This window comes from Adiantum capillus-veneris, chromosome 8, assembly GCF_014529385.1.
Source record: "Adiantum capillus-veneris isolate H3 chromosome 8, ASM1452938v2, whole genome shotgun sequence".
Classification (NCBI taxonomy): Eukaryota; Viridiplantae; Streptophyta; class Polypodiopsida; order Polypodiales; family Pteridaceae; genus Adiantum; species Adiantum capillus-veneris.
In genome coordinates this window covers 26,179,242-26,206,006 of record NC_140938.1, presented here as the reverse complement: position 1 = coordinate 26,206,006, position 26,765 = coordinate 26,179,242, and the positions used below count along the sequence as shown (strand labels likewise).

Genomic DNA, 26,765 nt, shown 5'->3' with positions numbered 1-26,765 from the left:
AATCTCGGATTGCTTCTCGGCGCCTTGTGCGACAGGAGAAACCAGCTTACTTGGCCGAGATGGAGCGAGACTTGTATCAATTGTTCTTGAGTAGAGACTCGGGAGAGGCATGGCGATTCTTTCATGAGCACTCCCCTCCCCTAGTGATTACTTCTCCTCATGTGTGGGGCCAATATGCCTCATTGTTATATACGGCTCTTGGACATGACCCCCTTCCAGATCCTATACAGCCATGCCCACCTACCAGCACCTTCTTTACCACTGAGATGGTAAAGAGAGCCATTGACAGGATGAGGACCAACAGGGCATATGATCATGATGGTCTAGTAGCAAAGCACTTTACACATGCTAGAGATATGCTGGTAGAGGTTCTTGCAGTTGTTTTCAATCATGCATGTGTGAGGGGTTACTTGAAACTTGGAGGTTGTCTACAATAGTGCCTCCTGCAGAGAAGGTGATCCTACAGAGCCTGGGAATTACCGCACTATTATGGTTGGGCACACATTAGCACGGTTGTATGCATCCATTCTTGAGCAGCAGTGGAGTAATTGGATAGAGGGTGAGGGTGTACGAGCAAAGGGCCAAGCCAGTTTCAGGAGGGGTTTCTCCACTCTTAATCATATTCTGACACTCAAGAGCTATCACTGAGGAGGGTAGGTCACAAAGGAGACGGATTTATTGTAGCTTTGTGGATTTCCTCTAAGCATTTGACATGGTACCGAGAGCTCGATTGATGCGCAGGCTGTAGGAGATGGGGGGTGCCCATAGTGTAGATTTGGGGATTATGGCTCTATACAAATCAGTGATGGGACATGTACGCACTCCGGAGGGATATCTGATTTAGTTCACTCCACATTGGGATGAAACAGGGTTGCCCATTGTCTCCTACTCTATTTGGTATGTATGTTGATGAGGTGTTTGATTACATTGATAGAGAGGGTGATAGAGGTGCCCAGCTAGCAGGGACGTGGATCCCATTGTTGTTATATGCTGATGATAGTGTTGATCTTTGACTCACGAGAGGGTATGCAACGACAGTTGGATGTTATACAGAGTTTTGTAGAGGATAGTGGATTGTCTGTCAATCTTGGTAAAACCAAGGTTATGGTGTTTAACACCACACCACAGTGGATCAGGAGATCAGCTCCGACCTCCACATATGGTCAGGAGATTGTAGAGTTTACAGATGCATACACTTACCTTGGGGTTGTCTTCACTAGGCCGAGGTTTTCTTTGGGGAGAGTAGCAGAGACTAGACTGACTAGAGCTTTTGCAGCCTAGGGAGGCTTTGAGAGGATGTGTTCGCAGATTCAGTTCAAGGAACCTTGGACAAAGTTATGGCTCTTTGATACTTTAGTAGCCTCATCTATGTTGTATGGGATGCAAATATGGGGACCTTCTGTAGGCCAAGATGGTTGGAGACGGTATCTATGATCTCTCGACTGATCAGAGCCAAGGCCTCCGTACCCCACGCTATCATTCGAGCAGAGCTAACTGCCCCTCCTATGGAGATTGAGACACTTACCAAATCAGTCTCCTTTGTGCACAGCTTGTGGGATACTACTAGAGACAGATATGCTAGACTGGCCGTTGAGTCTTCCAGAAAATTAGCTCTTCAGGGGGACACCTTATGTTGGTATCCACAGATGACATCATGGTTTCAGACGCATGGCTTCACCATGGACAGGCTGCCCAGTACTCTCTTCAGGCCTCCTCAATGTCTCTTACACGGGTGGAGATTACTAGACTCATTCGTCAGGACCTGATCCAGCTGGATACCAGGAGGACATGGATAGAGCCACTTGAGGAGGTGGGCACAAAGATGGATTTCTATAGAGAGCATCTTCTCCACCTCACAGGAGATGGGTTTGTGATTCGACCCAGCTACATGGACACATATCTCTCATGGTTTGCGATGTGCCATAGGTTAGATATGCACATCCTCACATCAGCTGGAGATGGAGACTGGTAGATTCAGAGGGATACGAGCAGACAGCAGGATATATCGCTTATGCCAGCTAGAGCCAGAGACAGAGCTACATTACATATGTCATTGCACAGAGTACTATGAGATACGTGGCCATTTCCATTGCTTATTCAGAGAGGGTTTCAGTCCTTTCTCTAGGGTCATGAGTTATGATATGAGGATCAGAGATGTCTTTGGAGCACCTAGGGGTTGAAGCTGACCTGGTTTTTTTGCACTCTTTCAGCTTTGATTGTTACGAGTCAAGCATGAAGTAACATATTGGTGTCTTGCAATTGGTGTATCATGGCTTCTTACAAGACCTTGGTTTACACAATTCTTTGCTATTTGGAATGCATAATCATTAATTAAAGTACAAATTTTTTGTTATTTTGAAATGCGTAATTGCAAATTATTGTACATACTTGATCTTCTTCCACCGGGGTTAACAATGTTTGAGTGGTTGAGGGAGACCATGCCCCATAGTCGTTGGGGCCAAGGGGCCTTTGGGCGCTATCATACTCCAAACGGAGTCCGCCATGGATTCCTTGGATTGATTCTTAAGGGCACAAGTTCTAAAATAGTGAACAAGCTCAACATCCCCTGGGGTGGTGTGTACGGGCCCTGAAATGAGTGGCCAAAGCTTCACCTTGCAGGAGTAGGTCACCCGACTTCCTAGCTCACTGAAGGAAAAAAAAGGGAATGGATCTCCATCTCTCGGGCTTCCAAATGCTTTTAAATCCACCTTCCTTCATCCCACTACTTGTTATGTGCAAATAATAACAAGAGCATACAAAAACATTAAGAGCCTCCTTATCAATGGTTCCTCCTTTGTAAGCTCTTGTATTGTTGAAATCCGTGACCAATATTAATACCATTAAGGAGAAGCACGTGTTTCCTCGCACTAATGCATCAAATGCGCATGACGAAGGGAAACACAAAGAGAGTATAACTTTTCCTTCATCTTTGCCGGCCAACGCCAAAGGCAAAATTCCTGTTGTTAATAATCAAGAAGGTTGGAAACATTCTAAGAAGCCTTCTTAGAAACATCCAGCCTTGATTTCCAGAAATTTTGTTCCACAATCTGCTGAAAGTAAATATGTTGGAAGCACCTTGTAGAGACTAAGTGGCTACACGAAATCTCAAGATTGTATAGCATCTCAAAATGTTGCTAAACACGGTGGTATCAAGCGATGATAGAAAAGGCTTCAAAGAGGTTTTTCACGCGGTGATAACGATCGGGAATGATCTGATTGTACATGTTGCTCTTGCAAAAGGTGACCTTATGGATGAAGAGCACCAAGAACAAAGATTTACTACAACGAGCTGGTCAATCAACACCTACAAAGTACAAAAGTTGTTTTCCCCTATTGAGTGTCATAGATTTATGGTTATGTCTATTATCAATCAACAGTTGCAAAGTACAAAAACTGTTTTTCCATGTTCAGTGTCATAGATTTATGGTTATGTCTATTATCAACACAATCATATATTTCCTGTCAAAGCCTTGTTTTAGGTTGTCGTTTATCAGTTACTGCCGTGTCAAAATTGTACGGGTTATAGACACTGCCATAAATAAGCGGTAAGACCTCCCAACTTGTCAGTTTTTGGTATGTTCTATTGTAAACCACTTCTCATGAGGTTATTGAGTAAACCAAAACCAAGGTTTGGAAGTAAACCAAAAACTTCATATGTTGGTAACTACTTTGACCTACACCCTATGTGTTTGAAGTGGGGTTTATTGGCCTCTCAAGTGAGCCCAATGCTGCATAGGCTCTAGTCAATCTAGTCTCTGCCATTTTTCTCAGCGAAAAAATTGGCCCACTGAAAACTACCCCCAAATAAGGTGAAGTGAACATGCCTTGAAGGCTGTGTGTGTGTGTGTGTGTGTGTGTGTGTGTGTGTGTGTGTGAGAGAGAGAGAGAGAGAGAGAGAGTGTGTGTTGTTAGAGTGTGACGTGAAGTGAGCAGGCTTGAAGGTTGCTCTATCGATGAGCTGCTCCTGTCCTACCTCTGCAACCAGTATAGCATGAAGTTGTAACCCACATCTAGCAACAACAGGACAACCACCAAGTTAGCAGGAGAGATTAGGGAGCTGCGCACTAGGTGACGTGATGGGTTCGTCTAGTTTCATGCCATTAAATCGTTTGCGGTAAAGTTTAGCGAGAGAGAGATTCACCAAAGGAAAAGCGAAAGACCTTACCATGCGCGTGTGGTTGACTGCTAAGCTTACTTTGGCAAGGTCTCTTTTTTTCTTTCTGCACGACATGAGAAGCAAGGGGGTGTGTGTGTGTGTGTGTGCGCCTGCGCGCGCACGCGTGCATGTGTGTTGTGTCTTGGCATATATTCAACTCTTTTTGCCATTGATAATGTGGAGGAAAGTGGGCATAGATCCTTGCATTGGCACAAAAGACCTCCTTGTTGCTCGAGTTTTATCTCAAAGACATCCCTGGCCTAGTATGTTAGCAAACATGTGTGTTAAGATGTCTTCTACATAAATTGGCAATTGGACAATCACGCATTGGGATGCGGTGTTTCGTCTTTTGATGGCAAGATTGTGGTTATCCCCTACCTACAAAGTTATACAGATTATTCCACGATTGAATAATGGTTTGGAAAGTATTCATTGGAGCAGAGTTTCCAAGAACCATTAGCTATCCAAGAGCATAGGAAGTGGTATTTCCTTGCAAAAAAAGGTGTCTAGTGCATTTAAGATGTGTGGATGGTAGATGTCAAGTGCTATCTTTTGTAGTTGCTTGCGCTAAATTTGGCTGGGGCTATCATCATCGTCTTTTTTGAAGAGAGGTTCAGAATTTGTTGGCTCCTTATGAGCCTATTCCTTCTTTGGATGAGTCAATAAGACTCGCATATTTGAGCATATATCAGGCAACCCCCGCTGATGGTCCTTTGTCTCTGCCTCAGCTCTCTGTGCATTTAATTTACACTCTCCTCCTTGTGGGTTCATGATCATGCATAGCATTTCAAGAATGCATAAGCTTTTGTAACAACTTGGACGCGGCAAGATTCTACCACGACACGGCAGAGATTCACTTCAAAACACTTCACAAATCAAAAGAGAGTCGACACAGCCCGGCGTAGTTCCGTGCCAAGAGGTACTGGCCCCAAAGACTGGCGCCCCTTTTGGTATTTCTTTTATATTAATCTCTAAGCAAAGTAAAATAGCGTGCGGGTGCTCGCTCTCAGACTCTGCGTCTACATGCTCTGCAGAGTGACCCCCTTGGGTTCATTATAAAGATTACAAGGGTTGCTAAAAACAGAGCCCCAAAAGCATTAATCTTTTAAAAGCAATGGCTCCCAAAAGCTAAAGCAAAAATCGCGTAATTCCGTACAGTTTTGCCACGTCAGCGGGCAACGCATTTTACGGCAATCCATACAGCCAGCGCTTTTTTTTTCCCAAGATTCCGTATAGCCAATGCTTTTTCCGGGATTCGTACACACTGCCACTTCAGCGAGTCAGCGTGCACTTGGGGGGGTGTGTGTGTCTGAGCACTGCCACGTCATCACTTTGTGACATACCCCCCTCTTGAAAGAATTGTAATCACCTTGATTATGCCTGCAAAAGAGACAGAGGCCATAAACTGTCATAGTAGACACTAATTGTTAGTACTGACGCACTAGACACCACACATCTAGCACTTGTACAAAACGACAGTCACATCACAGGACATCACTCTACATCACATGATAAATCACAACAAAATTCATTCCAAATCTCAGACTATGACTGCCAGCAATGTATTTAGTAATCGCATCTAGATCCAAGCCATACCTCACTGATGCCCGGTTAACTAATCCTTATTGCGATCATGTTTATAGAGATTTATTAGACCGTAATGCTGCAGTCATTTCGTCTTTCAGCTCCTACTTCCTAACAAATCAAGTGAGAGAGTACAAATCAATCATATTCATTATCCGGAATTCCGTGTCATAAAGTCATACAGCAGAATACTGGTTAGCCTAGTAGTATCCTTGAAACCCAAAGGGGACATCAGTGACCTTATTCAAAAATCGGGTAATCTATTGACAGAGGAGCGGAGTAACTCCCCTCTTGTGCAAACCCGCTGCACTAGATTCACCCTTGCTGAATTCGGGGTTCTATCGGAGTGGACTATACCAAACCGAATGCTTCAAGGTAAATTTTCAAAAATTGAGGAGTATTTGCTAGGTCCTCCTCCTCAATCCACTTCGCATCCACCAATGCAGGATAGTTCTTGAATTTAACCAAGAACCGCCGAATCACTTTACCTTTCATCTTTCTTTCCTTGTGTCCCAAAATTTGTTCTGGAACGAGTATCTCCTCGCTTTCCTCCATTTCGGGTTTCTCATCAAGCTCCCCATCAACTGGCACATCACCTTTAAAAGGCTTTAATAGCTATACTCACATGGATTGCATTGTAAATCTTCTAAGTATCGGGCAGCTTGAGTCGAAAAGAGACATCATTTATCTTTTCTTTAATCTAGAAAGGGCCATTATACCTCATGCTAAGCTTTGGAAAAAGCCGCTCCTTTCCCTTTCGTTTTCTCACGCGTGCCTTCTCAAAACGTAAGAGCACCCAATCGTCTTTCTTTAATTTCAAATCTCACGATGATGATCTCCTGGCTTTTTTATGTCGTTCTTGAGATTTTGCTAAAGCCTCCCGGACCTTGGCAAAAGCAGTGTCCAAGTCCCTTGTGTACTAGTCGGCTTCAAAAATCTTGTCTTTAGTGCTAATGAAGGGTCTATAGAACCTTCGGAGCACCTTCAATGATGTCAAATGGCACCTTCCCCACCAAAGAGTGAACTGTGTTGTTGTAGAAATTCCACCAAAGGCAAAAAAAAATTCCCATTGAGTCTTCTGATCAGAGATGTAAGACTTCAAATAAATTCAGAACAATTGAATTTGCAATCTCAGATTGCCCATTTTTCTGTGGGTGGTATGATGACGAGAACTGCAACCGTGTGTGCCAATGTTCTCCCAAATAGCCCTCCAAAACAAACTCGTGAATGAGTATGCACTACAACCATGGATTGCTAAGACAAAAAAAATTCAAACTAGGGATCTTTAGCAAACTGAAGCATCTGCTTTGTACACTCGTCAACTTGTTGTCGACGTTGCATCTCCAAAAGTTCATATTGTGTAGACCGAGGTGGCCCATACTCATCTTTTGTTAAGTCGTTTAAATCTTCTGCGTTGTCTCCTCCCACCTCAGCGCTTGCAGAAGAGGTCGAATGATTCTTTTCGGAATCAAGCGTCGTGAGAAAAGGGATCTGATTTCCCAATAGAAGAGAAATCAGCCGTGCTCTGATACCATTGTAACAAACTTGGACACCCCAAGTCACGATTCTATCACGGCACGGCAGAGATTCACTTCAAAACACTTCACAAATCAAAAGAGAGTCGACACAGCCCGGCGTAGTTCCGTGCCAAGAGGTACTGGCCCCAAAGACTGGCGCCCCTTTCAGTATTTCTTTTATATTAATCTTTGAGCAAAGTACAATAGCCCACAGGTGCTCGCTCTCAGCCTCTGCATCTAGATGCTCTGCAGAGTGAGCCCCCTTGGGTTCGTTATAAAGATTACAAGGGTTGCTAAAAACAGAGCCCCAAATGCATTAATCTTTTAAAAGCAATGGCTCCCAAAAGCTAGCGCTGCCCAAAAGCAGCAGCGGAAATTGCGGAATTCCGTACAGTTTTGCCACATCATCAGACCGCGTGTTTTACGGCATTTCCGTACAGCCAGCGCTTTTTCCGGAATTCCGTACGCATTGCCACGTCAGCCAGTCAGCGTGCATTGCGGAGATCCATACTGTCAGCCACTTGGGTGTGTGTGTGCGTGTGTGCCCGGGCACTGCCATGTCATCACTTTGTGACAGCTTTTGTCTTGCTGGAAAAAGCGAGTCCGGATGTTATGGAGCAGTAAGATGCCTTTAAAATGCCAGCTGTTCTTTAGCACTGTTTGCTTGCAATTCTTCCAGTTGGGTTTATTCTGGCATGGCCCATGTGGCATCCACTCTTTGTTACGTTTGTGGTGTGCTTGTTGAAACAGCTCCTCATCCCTTATGGAATTGTATTGTCTCTTGCAATTATCTGGATCATATTGCAGGACTTATTGGAGCTCGTTTCCCTGCTGTGTCTTTTGGAAAATATTTCTTGCTGTTTGGCATTCTTGCTCCTTCTCAGACTGTATAGAGCTTTTTTTTATTGGCTCTCGTATCGGGCCAAATGGACGATTTGGAAGCCGAGGAATGAGTTTGTTTTTGGTGAGTCGTCGATTTAGACCTTTTCCTTTTCGAACAATTTTTGCATCCTTCTTCACTGTGAACTTGGGCATTTCTTGTATATGATAGATTTTGTGATTTTTCCTCATTCTGAGGTTTCCCACTAGCAATTCAAAAGTGATGTACAAAAAAAAAAGTGCAACACATCTATCTTAGCTGATAATGATTATCTATATCACATTCATATCTTCCTGGTCGACAATGATACGTTACAAAATTATCTATCCTGTATGTAAACCATGTAAACTCTAAGCAGCATCTATAGGTTACCCTGCTTGCTCACATCTAAAGAAAAGTAGACTCATGGTTACATTGTTGTGCACATGCGTGCATGAGAAGGTATGCTTGTATATGCAGTTAGTTGTATGGATACATTGCCGTCGCGATCCTGCCCTTCATCCTGCTAGTGTCGCCCTGCCCTTCCCTTGTGAGCTGTTCTTCATCCTAATCCTTGCCCATCACTCTTTCCTTCGCATTGCTGCAGGCTACATTTTTGCTGTACCGCGTTGCCTCACCCTGCGGCCATTCACCTCCCTTGCCCGCTCTCGAGCTGGCTTTCAACCCCATCCAGCATGTGTAAGTTTTCCCATTGCAGCCCGTCAGCCTCTTCCCAGCCATAGTAGCCACTTCAGCCACTAGCTTTTCATCGCAATTTTCCCTATCCGCCCATTGAAACCTCTACCCTAGGCTTCTTCCGCATGGATTCTGATGGGAGAATCGGATTCTCAACAGATACACTTAGTTCCATTCACTTTTCAATGGCTACATTAGAGACATGTCGTTTGGTATGCATAGTGGTAGGAGGAAGGTTATCAGCACCACAGCTTTTGGACTTCCTCAGAGTTGCTTTCCTCATGTCACCTAGCCAAGAGGAGGTGATAGCAAGAGAGGCAAAGAGAGATGCCTCCAGTCAGACACATGAAGGCACAAGGACCATCCACAGGATATGCCACTTCAGGCAACTTCTTCTTTGGTAAAGCTACCTCTCGTTTCTCTTGAGCCTAACAGGGCTCTTGGGGAAATTGTTGTTCCTTTGTGTAATTTTGACAGATATGAGATTTCTCTAGCTGTGCTCATGACACATATGAGGAGAATTTTCTACCACTTGGACATCATGTAAATGTATATGCTAGGAGATCCAAGAAATAGTCCTGGTCATTTTTGTACATTTTATGGACATTTTGGCCATACTCTGTGATGATTGGCATAATATATTTATCTTGGGGCTGTGCCCTTGAGATATTTATTTTAATAAGAAGAATTTCTCTTGGAAAAAAAAAACATAAGACGTGCCTATATTTGCGCTCACAGTGTTTTGTCGTTTAAACGCATATCCCTGCAGACATAATTTGACATCATTCTTAATCTGGCCAAGAAACTGATAGCAGAAAAGATTGCTTAAGTTCTACTGCGGAGTGAGTTGTTCACATGTTGTCTATGAACAGATGCATTCTCCTTTCTATTATGTGTATCGCAACTATGCTGGTTTTGCTTTGAATAATTAAATAGTACAGAGTTTGTACATTAAATCAAATGACAGGGTGAACATGTCATCCGTGAAGGAGTCTGTGGGGATTGGCAATCTCTTGAAGCTTCTTTATATTGTATACGAGGAATTGCAAAGGCAGTTCCAAGTAATGAGGCTACTGTCATGCCACAGGTGATGTTTGTGATATGATTACTAGGATCCCTGTATGGAATTACCATGGTGCAAGTAACAGATTATATTTATTTTGTTAGGTCATGCTGCTTCTTACACAGCTCCCAGCTCAGCAACAGTTACAATATACTGGTGGGAACTCTCTTTCCATCAAATCTCTTGCCATCAAATTTGGACATGTTTCAGGATTAGCTCTCCATGTGTGTCAACAATTACAGAACCTAATTCATGCAAATTCTGGTTGTGCAACAGTTTTTTTGACCATAGCAGCTTATGCAGATTGGCTTGGTGTTGCACCAAGTGCATCCTCTTTGCTACCACATTTATTGAACTTGTTAGCCACAGGGTTCTCTATTCCGGACGATCCTGCAGCAGCTGCCGCATTAGCTTTTAAGCATGTTTGTGATGGTAAGCATCTTTATCATATGGTATCCTATTTTTTGCTATATGGCAGTTGATTTCTTTCATTTCTCTGTAAATTTTGACTGCAGCTTGTAGGAATATATTGGGGGGCCTGTGTATTGATGCGTTGGTGAATTTATACAGTCAAGCAATGAGCAAAAGCAGCAAATATCAGCTTTCAGCAGAAGACGAGTTGCAAATTGTAGAAGGTTTGAGGTATGCTCGAAAGAGAGAGGCTTGGTATAATCTAGAAATACCTTCAAGCTTACATACAGAGACTTCATTATTGGGAATTCCGTAGACTCCTGGCAATTTTGAGACACCGGTCTCTAAACATTTTACTCAGCTGTTTGATGATGTGATGGGGAGGCTTGCATGGTCTACATTGTTGGCGCCTACCCATGTTCTTTATTTTTGAGGATGAGTGGTGTCCTTCTCCCATCTTTGAGGTGTGGAGACTGAGGAGTGCACTTAGCAGAATTATATAGGCATCATGCTGATAGTGCTTCTACCTATTGCCACTGTTGTATTACCTTTTGTACATATATATAAGCTTTCCCCATGGTCTTGTATTTCATTTGTATCGTTTGGGTTTTTTTTCCTACAGAAAAAGGGCCCTTGATGCATCTTGGATCTTTGCAGCTACAGCTTGAACAATGTGTCTCAAAGTCAAAATAGACATACTAATCTTATTTGTCATTAAAACCAATCCTTCAATAGAGAGAGAAGAGCCACGCTCAACTGAGAAACGCACACACACACACACAAATCAATTTGATTAATCTACTTGTGGGAAACCTCAAAGTGAGGAGAACCCACCAAAAAGATCAGGGACAAGGGAAGGAACACAGAAGTGTTCGGCTGTACAAAATGGCTAAAAGCACTCATAGGATATCACCAACTTCCAAGGCGAACCGCAAATACCGCCTAAGAGAAAGCTTTAAGAACGGGAAGGGATCTGCATGAATGCGATGGAACATATAGCCGGGCGTCGTGCATGCCTGGCCAGCGTGCTCCGAATCTTTTGTTGTAGCCTCCGTCGATGTTGTGTAGTCCCTCACAGTCGTGGGCGCCTGGATTTCCCCAGTTCAATCGCTCGGTCGATCAGTGTGCCTCTGGTGTGAGACGAGGGCGAGCTCTCCTGTGGGAGTGGCTCTTGCGGCTGTCCCGTGTCTGCTCTGAAGAAGTTTGTGATCCGTCTTTGAGACTAGCTAGCCTCGCCATTCATCAGGCTCTCTCTGTGTCTGCGCAGCTCGAGCAAGAACAAACCCAGGCATCTGTGATCTTCGTATCCCATTACTCTTGAGAGTGGTCCAAAACCCTCTCTGGCAATGGAAGCGGCCTCATATCTCCTCGTAGTAGACGGGGCAGCGGCATGTATAATGCAGCTCTGTCTCAGGTTCCATGTCACACAAGGGGCATGTCCGCTGTATCTCCCAGTTTCAATCCGCAGCTGGTGAGACGATGTGCGTAACTGGCCAATAGCACATCTTATCCCATGAGACAAGTGGGTATCCATGTATCTTGGTCTCGTCACAAACCCATCTTCCGTGAGCTGGAGAAGGTGGTCTCTGTAGAAAGCCATCTTCGTGCCCAATTCTTGTGCTGGTTGTATCCATGTCCTCCTGGTGTCTAGCTGGGTCAGGTCTTGGCGGATGAGCTTGGTGATCTCCGACTGTGTAAGAATGAGAGATGGTGCTTCCAATGAGTACTGGAATGGTGGCAGCCTGTCTATGCTGAACCCATGCGCCTGAAACCATGATGTCATCTCCCCATACCAGCATATTGTATCTCCTTGTATGGCTAACTGTCGAGAGGACTCAAGTGCTATGCGAGCATATCTGTCTCTAGGAAGTTCCCATGTGCGGTTTATGAAGGAGACTGATCTGGTGAACGCCTCCTCCACTAGTGGGGGGGGGGGCACTAGCTCTGCTCGGATAATGGCCCGTGGTACTAATGCCTTGGCTCTAATGAGCCGTGAGATCATAGAGACGAGAGGTTTCTCCATGTTCCCCCATCCGTTTGTGCGACCCGGCCTCCCGTGGTGATCCAATGAAGGTCCCCATATCTCAACCCCATAGAGCAATGCTGAGGCCACCAAGGTGTCAAAGAGCCAGAGCTTCGTCCGGGGCTCTTGAAACTGAACCTACGAACACATCCTCTCCAATCTACCCAATGCTGCGTGGGCTCTAGTCAGTTTGGTCTCTGCTGCTCTTCTGAGTGAGAATGTAGGTCCGCTAAAAACCACTCCAAGGTAAGTGTAAGCGTTTGTGTACTCCACAGTCTCCTGGCCGTATGTGAATGTAGGTGTTGACCTCCTGATCCATTGTGGGGTAGTATTAAACACCATAACCTTGGTTTTACCAAGGTTGATAGACAAACCACTTTCGTGGGCAAACGTATGCAAAGCATCCAATTGACGTTGCATTCCCTCTGGGGATTCGGAGATCAACACAATATCATCAGCATATAACAAGTGGAATCCGTGTCCCTGCCAATTGTGCCCCTTTATTCCCATCGCTATCAATGTAGTCAGAAACCTCATCCACATACATACCGAAAAGAGTAGGAGAGAGCGGGCAGCCCTGCTTCACCCCAATAGTTGAGTGAACTGGTGTAGAAAGTCCCTCCGGGGTGCGTACATGCCCTACTACTGATCTGTACAATGCCATGATCCCCCAAATGAGCTCTGTGGGTACTCCCATTTCTTGAAATCTGCGCATCAATCTAGCTCTGGGTACTGTGTCAAAAGCTTTGCGGAAGTCCACAAAGCTACAATAGATCCGTCTCCCATGAGATCTGCCTTCCGCGATGATGGCCCTGAGTGTCAAGATATGGTCAAGAGTAGAGAAGCCTCTCCTGAACCCTGCCTGCCCAGTTGCACGCATTCCTTCCCTCTCTGCCATTCTCAGCTGTTGCTCAAGAATGGATGCATACAACCGTGCCAGTGTGTGCCCAATCATAATAGTGCGATAATTCTCAGGCTCCATGGGGTCTCCTGACTTGAAGATAGGTACGGTCGTAGATAGGCTCCAAGTGTCCGGTACGCCCTCACACATGGCACGGTTAAACATAATTGCCAGAAGCTCTGCTAGTAGGTCTTTGGCATGCATGAAATGCTCGGCGACTAAGCCATCATGATCATATGCTCTCCCAGTCTTCATCCTGTCAATAGCTTTCTTCACCATCTCAACGGTGAAAAAAGCACATGTGTGTGGGCATGGGTCGGGGGGGTTGGGGAGGGGCGGCTGTCCAGGTACTGTGTACAAGGATGATGCGTACTATGAAGTCTGGCTCTAGTCCGGCGGCACTCCTCATCGTACCAGCTGTTCTGAGGCATGCTTCCTGATCGGCGGCTCTGCTCAAGCTGGGTGTGTGGGTATGGTTCTGCTGCTGCCTCATGTAATGTCTGTGTCAGTGTAGTAGTTAGCTCCTCCAGAGATCGCCCCGGGTCCTTAGTGCATAGGCGTCTGTAGATCCCGTCCATGTATACAATATCCGTCTCCCGTGTGAATGTGTAGTGAGTGGGGGTTGCTACACGTGGCCTGTGTGCTACACTGAACTGGAAAGAGATGGTCATCGACACCAGAGCATGATCTACTGCTACCCCGACCGGTCTGGGCCCAACTGTGAGATCCTGGATACTAGGGATGAGATCCATTGATGTGAGGCATGGATTTCCCAAGGGCCTGGTGTGTCTCAGAGTAAAAGATAATGTCTCTTCCAGTAAAGCTGTCCTCAAAAGCACCTGCATCAAGACGCATAGATCCATTACAGTTTCAGGCAGCCACTTTGAGTGTGGTCCCATAAGTCTCGCACCATCATGTGGAGCGTCGCTCTAGTATTACCACTTTCCCATCTCCGGCATTACTTCCTGCATATGAGCGATCTGCAAGAGGGTGAGATCATCCCCGAGAAAGATGCCAGTCTCTTTAAGAGTTGGTCTTTTCTTCAAGAAGGACTTCTTCGCTTACATGGAGGGAAAATGGAGGATGAGTGCTCTTTCTTTTGAGGTTTCTCCACTGCTTCCATTTTTCTTTATGTTGCCCACTCTCCATGCCCTTGTGTGCGTCTGCTCATGAACGCCCATCAACGCTGTGAGTTCTTTTACTTCTTTGTCCACATTGCCTTTCTCTTTAAGACCGCAAATTCTCACATGTAAAGCGCGCACCCGTCTCCTTTGCTCCCCCTCTAGTGTCTGATTATTGATAGTGGGTGTGGACGTGGGCGTTATCTCCTTGCCTTTTCCTTTCTTGGCCACCTTGATCCATTTCTCGGCTTCATCCGCCTTCTGTTGAGTTTTGGTAAGAACATCCACCCAAGAAGTCGTCATTTCTTTGTGTTGCTCTTCTCCCTCTTTGATGGCCCGTACTTGCTCCTTGATTGTGTTGAGTTCTTCGAGTACTGAGGGTTGCAGTTCGCCCTCTTCCAGTGTGTTTCTTGATCGTGCTTCGGCGAGATCTTTCTTGAGCGACGGAATCTCTTCCTCTTGAGTCGTCAGTCGGTCTTCCGGCATACTTATCTTGCTCTCTTGGATCAGCACACGTCCTTCAAGCATGTTTATTGTGCCCAAGAGATTGCAGTTCATCTTGGTAATGATCTCCGTCATTTCCTCAATGCACTTTTGAATGGCATCCTCCAGGGGGTCGGCTTTATCGTTCAGCTTTCTCATGCTTGATCGCCGTCCGCCAAGGAGTCACTAGACGTACGTGTGCACCTACACTAGCAGCGGGCGCGGTAGCTAGGCGAGTGGGGGAGCGCGGGGTGGTATGGCAAGGGAGGGGGAGCGATAGAGTGTAGACGAGAGAGAGAGAGAGAGAGAGAGAGAGAGAGAGAGAGAGAGAGAGAGAGAGAGAGAGAGAGAAATGAAATGAAATGAAATGTTATATTAACGTCTTCAAAAGGCCAAAATGACCTATGAGACCAATCAGTTACAAAATAGTGAATCTAATACCATGTCTGGGTACAAAAGAACTAGAAAAGAACTAGAAGTGGAACAAAATACTACTACTACTACTACAATCTAAAACTACGTGGGTGTAGCAGCTGATACAATAGGTACCCGGTAAACTGGATGTAACAGTGTGTGAAACAAAGATGGAAGAAATGGTGAGGATCCATCCTCATCTGCACTCTGGATGTCGAGAGAGTATGGCCAAAAGTACATTCATTGATTGAGCCCTTGAGCTCGGGGGATCCATTCATTGATTGAGCCCTTGAGCTCGAGAGAGAGAGAGGGGGGGAGGGAAAAAAAAGGGGGGGGGGGGGGAGTCTCAAAGAGAAATAAAATGATATATTAACGTATGAGACCAAGCTGATATAACATAGTGAATCAGAGGGGGAGGAAAAAAAAAGGGGGGGGGGGAGGGGTCTCAAAGAGAAATAAAATGATATATTAACCTATGAGACCAAGCTAATCTATATATATATATATATATATATATACATATATATATATATATATATATATCTATATATATATATATATATAGAGAGAGAGAGAGAGAGAGAGAGAGATTCTCCTCTTCTGTTGCTAGAAAAGAGTGCCGAAAGGGTTGTTGTGAGAACGTACTACCTACCTCTCTCAACTACCTACATTCTAATTCCACCTGTGCATCTACATGCTGAGGGAAGGATAATCATGGAGTGCATCAAATTGACCACACACACACACACAAAGAATGAAATGTTATATTAAACGTCTTCAAAAGGCCCAAATGACTATGAGACCCAAAAAGTTACATCTCGGGAGAATGTGATAAGAGTCTGGAAGAAACTAAGAGAAACTAAAACTAAAAGCAAAAAACGCTAGAATAGAACCATAGGGCACTATGAGGGGGTGATTAGGAGCTCTCTAACGGAAAAAAACAAAGATGCAATCTTATGAGGGTTCGAGAGGGTAAAAACATCATCATCATCGTTGGTATCCTAGGATATCCAGCATCAGTCACTGGCGAATCTCGTTGATGTCCTCCATGGTAAATACTCAGCGTGGGCGTCTCCCGTGTTGTAGTATATCGTGTTGATCTTCTGTTGTAACTCCGTCAATGTCGTGACGTCCCTCATAGTTGTGGGTGTCTGGATCTCCCGAGCTCAAGGGCTCAATCAATGAATGTACTTTTGGTACGGGTGGACTTTGAAATCTGCTATGGTGGCTGCTCCTCTGACTGCACAGTAGCGAATCTGAAGAAGTTTGTGATCTGTCTCTAGGATTGTCTCTGTGACTAGTTTTAGGGTTATGGTTTGTGCATCGAGGTCATAGACGGATCGGATCAAGGCGTTCGTTTGGCCCGCCCCAAACGCACTCTCCCTAGGAAGGTGGTTGATCTCTTGGTCAAAGTTGGAATCCTCTATTCCATGATCAGGTTTCTCTATGTGGAGTTTGCATCTAAAGACATCTGCATGATGCTAGGAACACCTATGTGACCTTCGGATCCTGGACTAGCTTGACTAAGTTTTATTGGAATTGGCCAAGATGCGTAAAGACTAGTAGAGTAGAAGAAACAGAAGAAATCCCCACTTAAAAAGTCTTGCCGAGTGGCCTAAAGTGAATAGGGGGGTAGGAATCAATAATCATCACCTCTACAAATTTATGGAACACTGGCCGAGCGGCATAAAACCCAAAAATTAAACGCTTGAACTCTAGAGCTGATCTCCGCAAATCACTTGACCTGCACATGGCACTGTTGTACAGATTTCAACATCTTTTGGCGTTAGCTTTTGGACTCGAGTGCTTATGGATCAGATGCTTTTGGGGCTCTGCTTTTGGGCATCCCTTGTATGTTTATAAGTGCCACAGGGATCACACCTCGGGAACATTTGTGTGACCTTTGGATCTTGGACTAGCAAAAAGTCTTGTCGAGTGGCATAAAGTGAATAGGGGGTTAGGAATCAATAATCATCACCTCTACCAGCTTATGGAGCACTGGCCTAGGGGACTAAAACCCAAAAATCAAAAGCTTGAACTCTAGAGCTGATTTCCGCAAATCGCACTGACCTACAAGTGGCACTGTTGTACGGAGTTCCGCGTTTTGCAATGGCAAATTTCAGCATCTTTTGGCATAAGTGTTTGGACTTAAGTACTTTTGGATCAGATGCTTTTGGGCATCCCTTGTATGTTTTTAAGTGCCACAGCGGTCACTCCTCGGGAGTATCTGGACGCAGAGTCTCGGAGAGAGTCAGATTGTCATGAGTCTGTGGCAACTAACTTTACTTGTTGATTTCTTTTTGGCGGAAATTTTATTTGACTTGTGTTAAAGCACCCCTCTGGAAATGCCAATGCCCGAGTTGCATGGTGTGAGGCGGACAGTGGGAGGCGGCCAGTGAGCACTAAAGTTGGACAAATGGATTAAGGTTAGCCACGGTGGGGCTACGAATGTAAATCACTTGATAGCTAGCCGACATTGCATTTTTCGATGTGGTTACAATGGTGACGACCCGTGTGAGTGGCATGGAAGCATCTCCTAAAATTTAGGAAACTGCTATTTTGGACCAGAAAAAGTGTTCACGTCATTAGCTCTGGAATGACAAGGGGTACATTTAATTACTCTGCCGCGAAGTCAATTGGGCAACCGGTCGGGAGATTTTTAGGCAGCAACCTCGAAACGGGAAAATGCGTGTAATTGTGCCAAGTGGCACATTTCTGTGCACTTTCCTCATGCAAGAGAAGGTAGCGCTGAATTTATAGTTGGGAGGCTCATTTTGGAGGTCTTTGTCACAAGTTAAGAGCTGTGGAGTGCTTCCTTTCCCTCTTATGTACAGTGCGGTGCCAGGAGTGATACCCTACACGCTACGCACTACTCTGTCTCTCCCCTACGAGCAGTTATGTTATGCCCCTCAAGTGGGCTTCTCATTTGACCAATGTAAGTTGTGTGGGTTCATGCGCGATTGCCGAGGCAAGAGCCTCTTGCACAGGTACTTGATTAGCTAGTGGCTAATCCCCCGCAGGTACAGGTGAATTCGGAGAGGTTTCACGTGAGAAATCTCGTCCGATTCAAAGGGCAAGTAGCTCTACAAGTGTGGGAGCTCGAGGACTTGCTACGGATGCGACCGGCCTGCGAAACGGAGCCCGAAACAGGGAATTACAGCCTGCTGTGTATTTTTGCAGGTTTAGGGTTTCAGCCCTAAACGGTCCCTAATACCCCCAGGAGATTCGGGGACGCGAGGGGACCGTCGTAGAGGTGATCTGGCGCATTTTCGGGGCAGAAAACAGAGAATTCAGCGTGCTGCAGATTCTCGCCAGGTTTTGCAAAGTGCCCGTATGCGTCGGGAAAGTCATCTATTGTTTGGGGATATTGACTGTGAAGCGTCCTAGGTCAGTTATGCTGCCGAAATTGGGCCAGAACAAATGGATTTCAGCCCGGATTGTGCGGGACAGCTTGTAGGAAATCACAGATTTTATTCCTTCTGTCTAAGAATAAAGAAATACCGAAAGGGGCGCCAACCTTTGGGGCCTACAGGTGTCGCTATCTGCCTGGGAGCATTCTAGCTTCCTGGCCGTGCTTTCGCTTTGAAGTGTAATTCCAGTCTCTGTTACAGGTTCCTTTTAAGTCATTGCTTTGTGTCGTAAAGTCCAAGTGTTAAAGATCGGGTGAAAGCTAACAACTACCGCCCTACAGGCCGGTTACACGGACCCTCTGGAGTTGTACTTTGTGAAGTGAAATAATAAAGAAAAACTAAAAGGGGCCCCAATCTTTGGGGCTGATGCGTCTTGGCACGGAACTCCACCTTGCCATGTCGACTGCTTTCTCTCTCTTTCACAGTTGTTCAAGTGTTTTGAAGTGTTAAAGTGTTATCAAATATGTAGATTACAGTTACCTCTGTGTTTCCATCTGATCCCTCGTCGGGAGTGAGTACAGTCTCTCTCCACTTGATCCCCTCAATAGACCCTCTCCGTGTCTGCGCAACTCTAAAGGATACAAATCAAAGCATCTCTAATCCTGGGATCTCATAATAGGCAATGGTCCAAAACCCTCTTTGAAAAGAAAGTGAAAACGGCCCCGTATCTCGTAGTACACTGGACAATGGCATAAATAATGCAGCTCTATCTCGCGCTCCATGTCCTAGCCTCCACTAGTACTCCTCTGAATCTATATGTCTCAATCTCGAGCTGATGTGAAGATGAGCGCATCTGACCATAGCACATCGTATCCCATGAGATAAATGAGTGTCCATGTCGCTAGGTCTAGTCACAAATCTATCCTCCATATGCTGGAGAAGATGCTCTTTGTAGAAAGCCATCGACGTGGCCCCAACTCATGTGTCGGTTGTATCCATGTCGATTTGGTTTCTAACTGAATCAAGTCTTGTCTGATGAGTCCTATGATCTCTGTCTGCATGAGAGGCGAGGGTCCATCTAATGAGTACTAGCAGGGGGGAAGTCTGTACTGAAACCAAGATGTCATTTGTGCTTACCAACAAGATGTATCTCCTTGTGATGCTAGCTGACAGGAGGACTCCAAGGCTAATCGGACATATCTGTCTCTAGGGAGGTCCTAGATACTATGTATAAAGGAGACTGATCTAGTAAGCGTCTCTACCATCAGCGGGGGGGGCAGCTAGCTCTACGCGAATAATCTCATGTGGTGTTGAAGCTTTGGCTCTAATCATTTCAGATATCATAGAAACCAACGCCCTTTCCATACATCTCCACCCCTCAATGCTATGGGATACAGAAGGCCCCCATAACTGCCCTCCATGTAGCATAGATGGACTAACCAAAGTATCAAAAAGTTAAAGCTTTGTTCGAGGTTCCTGGAATCGAACCTGCGAACTCATCCTCTCTAGTCTCCACAAATCTACATACGCTCTAGTCAGTCTAGTCTTTGCTTGTCTCCTCAAGGGAAACATTGTGCCGCTAAATACTATCCCAAGATAAGTGTATGCATCTGTATACTCCACCATCTGAGTGTCAATATATGGTCCAGAGTAGAAAATCCCTTGCTGAAACTATGAGAAATTGTGTCCTAATTCTAGTACTCCATACATAATTACTATGTTTTTTAATAGAACTTGAAAGATAACTCTAACAAGAGACTTAAGAGGCTGTGTGTTGGATTGATTGAAACTGAGTACAATACACTCCTTATATAGGAGACAAATGAAAAGGCACGTCTCATAATGAATAGACATGGTGGTAGACGTAAAGACACATCCTTTGGACGAATAGCTGTCAAATAAAGAGTCGCAACCATAGAGCGAAGGGGTATGAGTTGTCATCAAAGGGGTGTGGCTTTTGATGATGAGGCATGTCAGAGCGAAGAGTTGTGACCTTCCAAGTGTAAGGGTCCTCCTTGGTTGGTCACTTCTTGTATCTGCAACCATGAGTAAGTGTATGATGCAACTAAGTCAGAATCATGACATTCTCTCCCATTTAAAATATAACCCATGTGTTAAATGATAGTTTCACTTATCAAAGAACTCTTGAAGGAGGCTAGGGTATTTCTGCATTTCGTCACTTCATGTATATGCAACGAAGTCACAATCATGCCATTCCCTCCCATTTAAAATATAACCCATGTAGCAATAATGGTGTCATCTGTGTCATGATCAAATAAAGGAACTTGTTCAACCCATAGAAGACCCATGATCATGTTGACTACCACAGCTTCGGAACTCTGTCACGAAGAAATAATCAAGAATTTTTTCACATAGTGTTATTACTAAGCATTATTATTTTCATGACCATGAAGCGATTAAGGTAGAAGCGAGATGATGTTATTGGATCTGCTCGTATCAAATGTTTATGAAAGGAGATATTTCTTTCATTGCTATCTTGTTTAAGTGGGACTATTTGTTGCAATGGATCAACAAGATTTTCCAACATTTTTCAGCTGCAGAGAATGTCACAAAGAAAGTTGGTGATCCTAGTAAATGATAGTTTGTCACTTATCAAAGAACTCTTGAAGGAGGTTAGGGTATTACTGCATTTCTTCATATATCTGCCAAGTAGAATATAATTCATCCAATTCCATCCACTCAACAAGAAATTTTGTTATGAGTTTTCTTCTTGTTCCTTTCTTGCAAACATCAAGAATCTTTTTGGGAACTAGAATAATGTGCTCGTCTTCGATTCCCACACATAAGAAGATAAGTCTACAACAAGTGGATGTATTGTTTGAGCTTGGAAATGTAAAAAGTGAATCTTTTCCTATGGAGCAGAAGTTCCAACTTATAACTGGCAACTGAATTCTTTGCAATTTTGGAAAAATTGACTTCACTGTTTTGTAGCTTTGTAGCAATGAGGTGCTACATGGAATAGGATCAAATCACCTTCTTGAAACTTTGCATGACGTTGATGCTTGCTTCTGATATTTCTATTGAACATGAACCAATTTATTACGCACTTGAACAAGAATATCTTGCATCTCTTGAACCAATTGATTTGCTAACGCCACTTTGTGTTGAAGAACAAAGTTCATATGCACAAGAAGATTACGTTCATATACTGCTTGGAATGGAGTCATGCTAGTTATTGAATGCAAAGAATTATTGTAACCAAACTCCACAAGTGGCAAATAATCTTCCCAAGATGCCAATAGAATTTGAATATAATATCTCAGCATTTCTTCTATTATTTGATTCACTCTTTCTGTTTGTCCATATGTTTGCGGATGGTAAGTTGAACCGAACAAGAGAGTCGTGCCAAGAGACTTGAAAAGGGGTGTCCAAAATGTCCTGTGAATTTTGGATCTCTATCGGAAACAATAGATCTTAGAAAACCATGTATTTTGAAAATATGTTACACAAATAATGTCACAATATCTGGGGCAATAACAGCTTTCTTGATAAAATGTGCCATCTTGGAAAATTGATCAACCACCACTAGAATTTGAGCATTGCCATTAGTTGAATGAGGCAGAGTGGTGATAAAATCCGTAGTGATACTTTCCCACCTTTCTTTAGGTATTGGCAAAGGTTGAAGTAAGCCCTCAGGAAGTTGTTTCTAGGCGTTCATAATCTGAGATGAGTGACAAGCTTTTACAAACTTGATAACCTATTGCTACACTTGAGGCGAGAAATGTGTTGTTGACAAAAGACGATATGTCTTGTTTATTCTAGGGTGAGCAACAAATGGAACTTCATGATGTTCTTGAATTAGGATTTTCCTCCAAGATCTATTGTGAGGGACATAAATGTGATCAAGATAATAAAAACTCATCTTGAATTGTATAGGCTGCAAACATATTCATCTCTGCAAAAATGGGAGTTAGAGATTTGAGGGCTTGAAAGGCATCTCCAAAGTCCCTATCTATCAAATACTCATTCTTGAATCATGCAGGATTTTCCATGTGCACATCTGCTATGGCAAAATTTGTGGCTTCAGCCATATGGCTTAAAGCATCTGCAACCACATTTTGAAGACCATGTCATACTAAATCACCATGTGAAAGTTTGCCAAAAACTCAACCTTTCTTGATGAGGATTCATCACTGGCTGAGTAAAGATATACGTCAAAGATTGATGATCCGTTATAACCCCGCTGAATCTGCTAATGCTTCCGGGTTTGTAAAGCATGAACAATTATCATAGATTGGAATTTGGATATCTCATTTGAATTGCTAAAAATTTATGATTGTCAAAAGCAATGACACGATCATTCTACATAAGAACGCCTCCTAATGCTCAATCAGAAGCATTTCATCACATCAAATGGTTGGGTTGAATCTGCTATAGGCAAGGCAAGTGTTGTTGTCAAGGCATGCTTCAAATCTTTGACTGATTGTTCAGCTTCGGAAGACCATTGAAGTTTGTCTAGCTTTGTAATGTCATCAAAGGAGCAGCAATATCTGAAAACTTGTGTATTTTGGTATAGTAAAAATTGGCAAGTCTCAAAAAAGAATGTACATCCGAAATTGTAAGAGGTAAAAGCCACTCCACTGGGATCCACAGCAATGCCATTACGGGGAATGAAATGCCTCGAAGAAAATCTGCAAAGGTTGTTTGTGATCTGCCAAAGTTTTGTTGAAGACAAGAATATCATCCAGGTATGCTATCACAAATTTGTCGAAGAGCAAAAAATTTCGTTCATCAAGGTCATAAAAGTCGTTGGGGGATTGGTTAACCCAAAAGGTATGAACAAAAACTCGTAATGGCTGTACTTTGTAAGAAAGGCTATCTTGAACTCAGCTCCGATGCAAATGTGAATTTGGTGATATATAGACTTCAAATCAATTGATTTGACTTTTGCTAGGATGAATGTGAACTTTATCCAACAAATCTTCCAATTGTCAATGAATATCTTGAGATTTTGAGTAGGAGACCCAGTAAGGGGCACAAACTAGAGATGGTTGTCGGGGAATCACATCAATGGCACGATCCACAGGACAATGAGGAGATAAGGTAGTTGGAAGTTCATCGAGAAATAAATCCAAAAGTGGTTGGAAAAAGGGCTATTGCAAATAGGCAGTAACTAATGTCAATGATGTAGACTGCTCTTCTGGGTCAACTTTTGCTTCACGTAACATACAGTGGAGTGGTGCTATCCCGTTTGCATACTAAGTGCTTAGCTTACATGGCAAATACCATTGTAATAGGTTTGGAGTTAAAAAGACCATGTAATTCAACTTCATGATGATTATGATAGAGTCAAATGGAGTGATATCGAAAGTTGATCATTAGATCATACTTGTATAGCCAAGACTATCCAAGGATCATGTCATAATGTGACAATGGCATGACCGAGAAATTTAATTGATCTTGATAGTCTTGAATTCGAAAGTGAAGATGTTGAACCTTTTTTGTTACATCGCAAAAACAAGCCATCTACGAGTTCCAATTGAAAGGGTTCCACACTAACCTGAGTCTGTAGTCACAGCTTACTAACTAGAGCAGTACTCACAAATTTGGTGGAGCATAGTCTGTAGTCACAGCTTACTAACTAGAGCAGTACTCACAAAGTTGGTGGAGCATCTACTAACTACAAGCCCATTGATAGGGTGCTTGCCGATAAATCCAAGCAAACTAAGAACCTGATTGGATAGATTGATGGACACTAAAGTATGATTGTGGTCATTAAGCATTAAAGCACTGACTACTTCAGAGACTTGAATAACACGAACTGCTTGTTTGCCTTTATCTGCCACTAGATGTAGACATTGCTCACCATCTAGACACGTCTCCGAGTTGGAATTCTGACGAGTGTTAGAAGGATTAGGACGCTTCGAGTATTCATACCGCCTGTGCGGCCCAGAACAAATAGTACATAATCCTAGACGGCTAGAGTGAGAAGTGGAGGAAACTGATGAAGAAGCTCATTTCCCTGCTGAAGTATCGTGCCAAAAATCACAAGGGTCGTCTCGTCAACGATCTTCAAACCCTTCCTCGTTTCCGAATTATTGTTGGAAGAGGATCTTGCATGATGCTTGGTCTAAAAAGCGGGGCGGAAAAAATTTCCTAAAAATTGTTGTCTAGAAGATTGAGAGCTTTGAAATGGGCTCCAGAATTTTTCCCAAGGAGGTGTGTTTTTGGATCAGCAACCTATCGTTGCCACCAAAGAAATGTTGTGTCCAGCGTAGAAATATGTAGCGCAAAACTCCAGCATAGAGGAAATCCAGCGATTGAAAAAGGCAGCAAAGGGGCATTTCAGCAGCCAGCGCTGGGGAAGGGGTAAGGCCAATCAGAATGTATTTTGGAGAAGGGGTGCCGTCAAGGTGATGAGCTGCCAGCATGTGTGGCTTTCATGACCTGTCACATGAAGGGATTTGAGTGCAAGCACGAAGGGGCACAACTCCATGAAAAGGTATCGGAAGAGGCTACCAGCAGGGGATTGTATATGTGTAGTTGAGAAGGAAAGATTTAGTTTACCTCATACTCGTAGGTGTGTATGTACCATCTTTCTTCTGATTCCATGCAACTCTAGGAGAGGGAGAGGTTGAGAGTGTAGGAGCAAGGATGAGAAGCTCACAACCATTGGGTCTTGGGAAAAAAAAATTGCTATGATACCACCTTATACTTAATTACTCTGTTTTTAAACAGAACTTGAAAGAGAACTCTGACAAGAGACTTAAGAGACTGTGTTTGATTGATTGAAACTAAGTACAACAGGCTCCTTGTATAGGAGATGAAGAGACATAGAAAATGCACGTCTCATGGTGAATAGACATGATTGTAGACGTAAAGACGCGTCCTTTGGACAAATAGCTGCAACCATTCGATGAAGAGTCGCAACCCATGGAGCGAAGGGGTATAACCATTCGTCAAAGGAGTGTGGCTTTTGATGAAGAGGCATGTCTCTATAGCAAAGAGTCATGACCTTCCAAGTGTAGGGGTCCTCCTTGGTTAGTCACTTCTCATATTTGCAACCATGAGTAAGTGTGATGCAACTAAGTCACAATCGTAATAGAAACCTACTTGTCCTAGTACTCGTATGCCCTCTCTCTCTCTGCCCGTCTACTCAATTGCTGTTGAAGAATGGATGTATACAGATGAGCCAATGTGTGTCCAATCATGGTAGTGCGATAGTTCCCAGGCTCCATAGGATCTCCTGCCTTGAAGATAGGCACAATAGTGAACCCACTCCAAGTATCAGGGAGTCCTCTCACACATGGCTCGGTTAAACATCATTACTAAAAAATCTGCAAGCATATCTCTGGCATGTATAAAGTGCTCTGCCACCATGCCATCATGATCATATTCCCTCCCAAGAGTGATATATATATTCTCCTCTTTTATTGCTAGAAAAGAGAGATTGCATAGAAAGGGTTGCTGTGAGAACCTACTACCTACCTTTTACAATTTTCTACCTTCTTGTTCCACTAACCGATATGACCCTTGGTCTTAAGGTTTAAAATGGGTTTTCTTATTCGAAATTAATTGGGAGAAAAAAGAGAGTGCGGAGAAAGGGTGGTTGTGAGAATCTTCTACTTAACTCTCACGATTGTCTACCTTCTAATTCCACTAGCCTTTGCTCCTAAGGTTTCAACAGGGTTTTCTCATTTAGAATTAATTGGGGATACCTACTGGACAGAACTTGAAGACCCATCATATTGAGCAGCAGCTCGGATACTGCACCAAAAATCACGAGACTGTACGGATTGTTCACGTGGCAGGGGTATGGGCATGTTGATGTGGAAGCATACAGACAGGGCTGACATGGCTGATTTGACGTTGGAGCAACTTTTGGGCGACAAGTTTTGAAAGAAAATGACTCTTAGATGCTTCTGGGTATCAGTTATTGATACTATATGATTTCTGTGCTTTTTAGCATAACAAATAATTTTTAAGTTGCTTTTGGGCTTTTGGGCCAAATGCCAATAAACGAGAGGCCATGGTACCACGTGACATTTCTTCACTTTGTGACAGTTGGTAGCTGGTTAGACTACGTTGGCGATTCTCCAACATGCACACAGCGTGTCATCTACGTAGTCTTTGACTCTCTATGCCATTTATGCTACCGATATGAGTTTCATTTGAAGAGCAGCAGCACAATTGAGACTGACTGGTCCAGCGCTTAACTAAGAGACC

General features: G+C 43.8%; 1 protein-coding gene across 9 annotated transcripts in view; it reads left to right on the top strand.

The window, feature by feature from the left end:
• The window catches only part of MOS14 (ARM repeat superfamily protein), a 223,380-nt gene that overhangs the window by 172,088 nt on the left and 24,527 nt on the right, over window positions 1-26,765 (top strand). For all 9 annotated transcript variants that reach the window (XM_086517695.1, XM_086517694.1, XM_086517699.1 and 6 more), the window contains 4 exons: window positions 9,780-9,899; window positions 9,980-10,031; window positions 10,152-10,307; window positions 10,391-10,517. In XM_086517695.1, coding sequence (XP_086373821.1) covers window positions 9,780-9,899; window positions 9,980-10,031; window positions 10,152-10,307; window positions 10,391-10,517 — 455 coding nt within the window. The remainder of the gene's footprint in view (window positions 1-9,779; window positions 9,900-9,979; window positions 10,032-10,151; window positions 10,308-10,390; window positions 10,518-26,765) is intronic.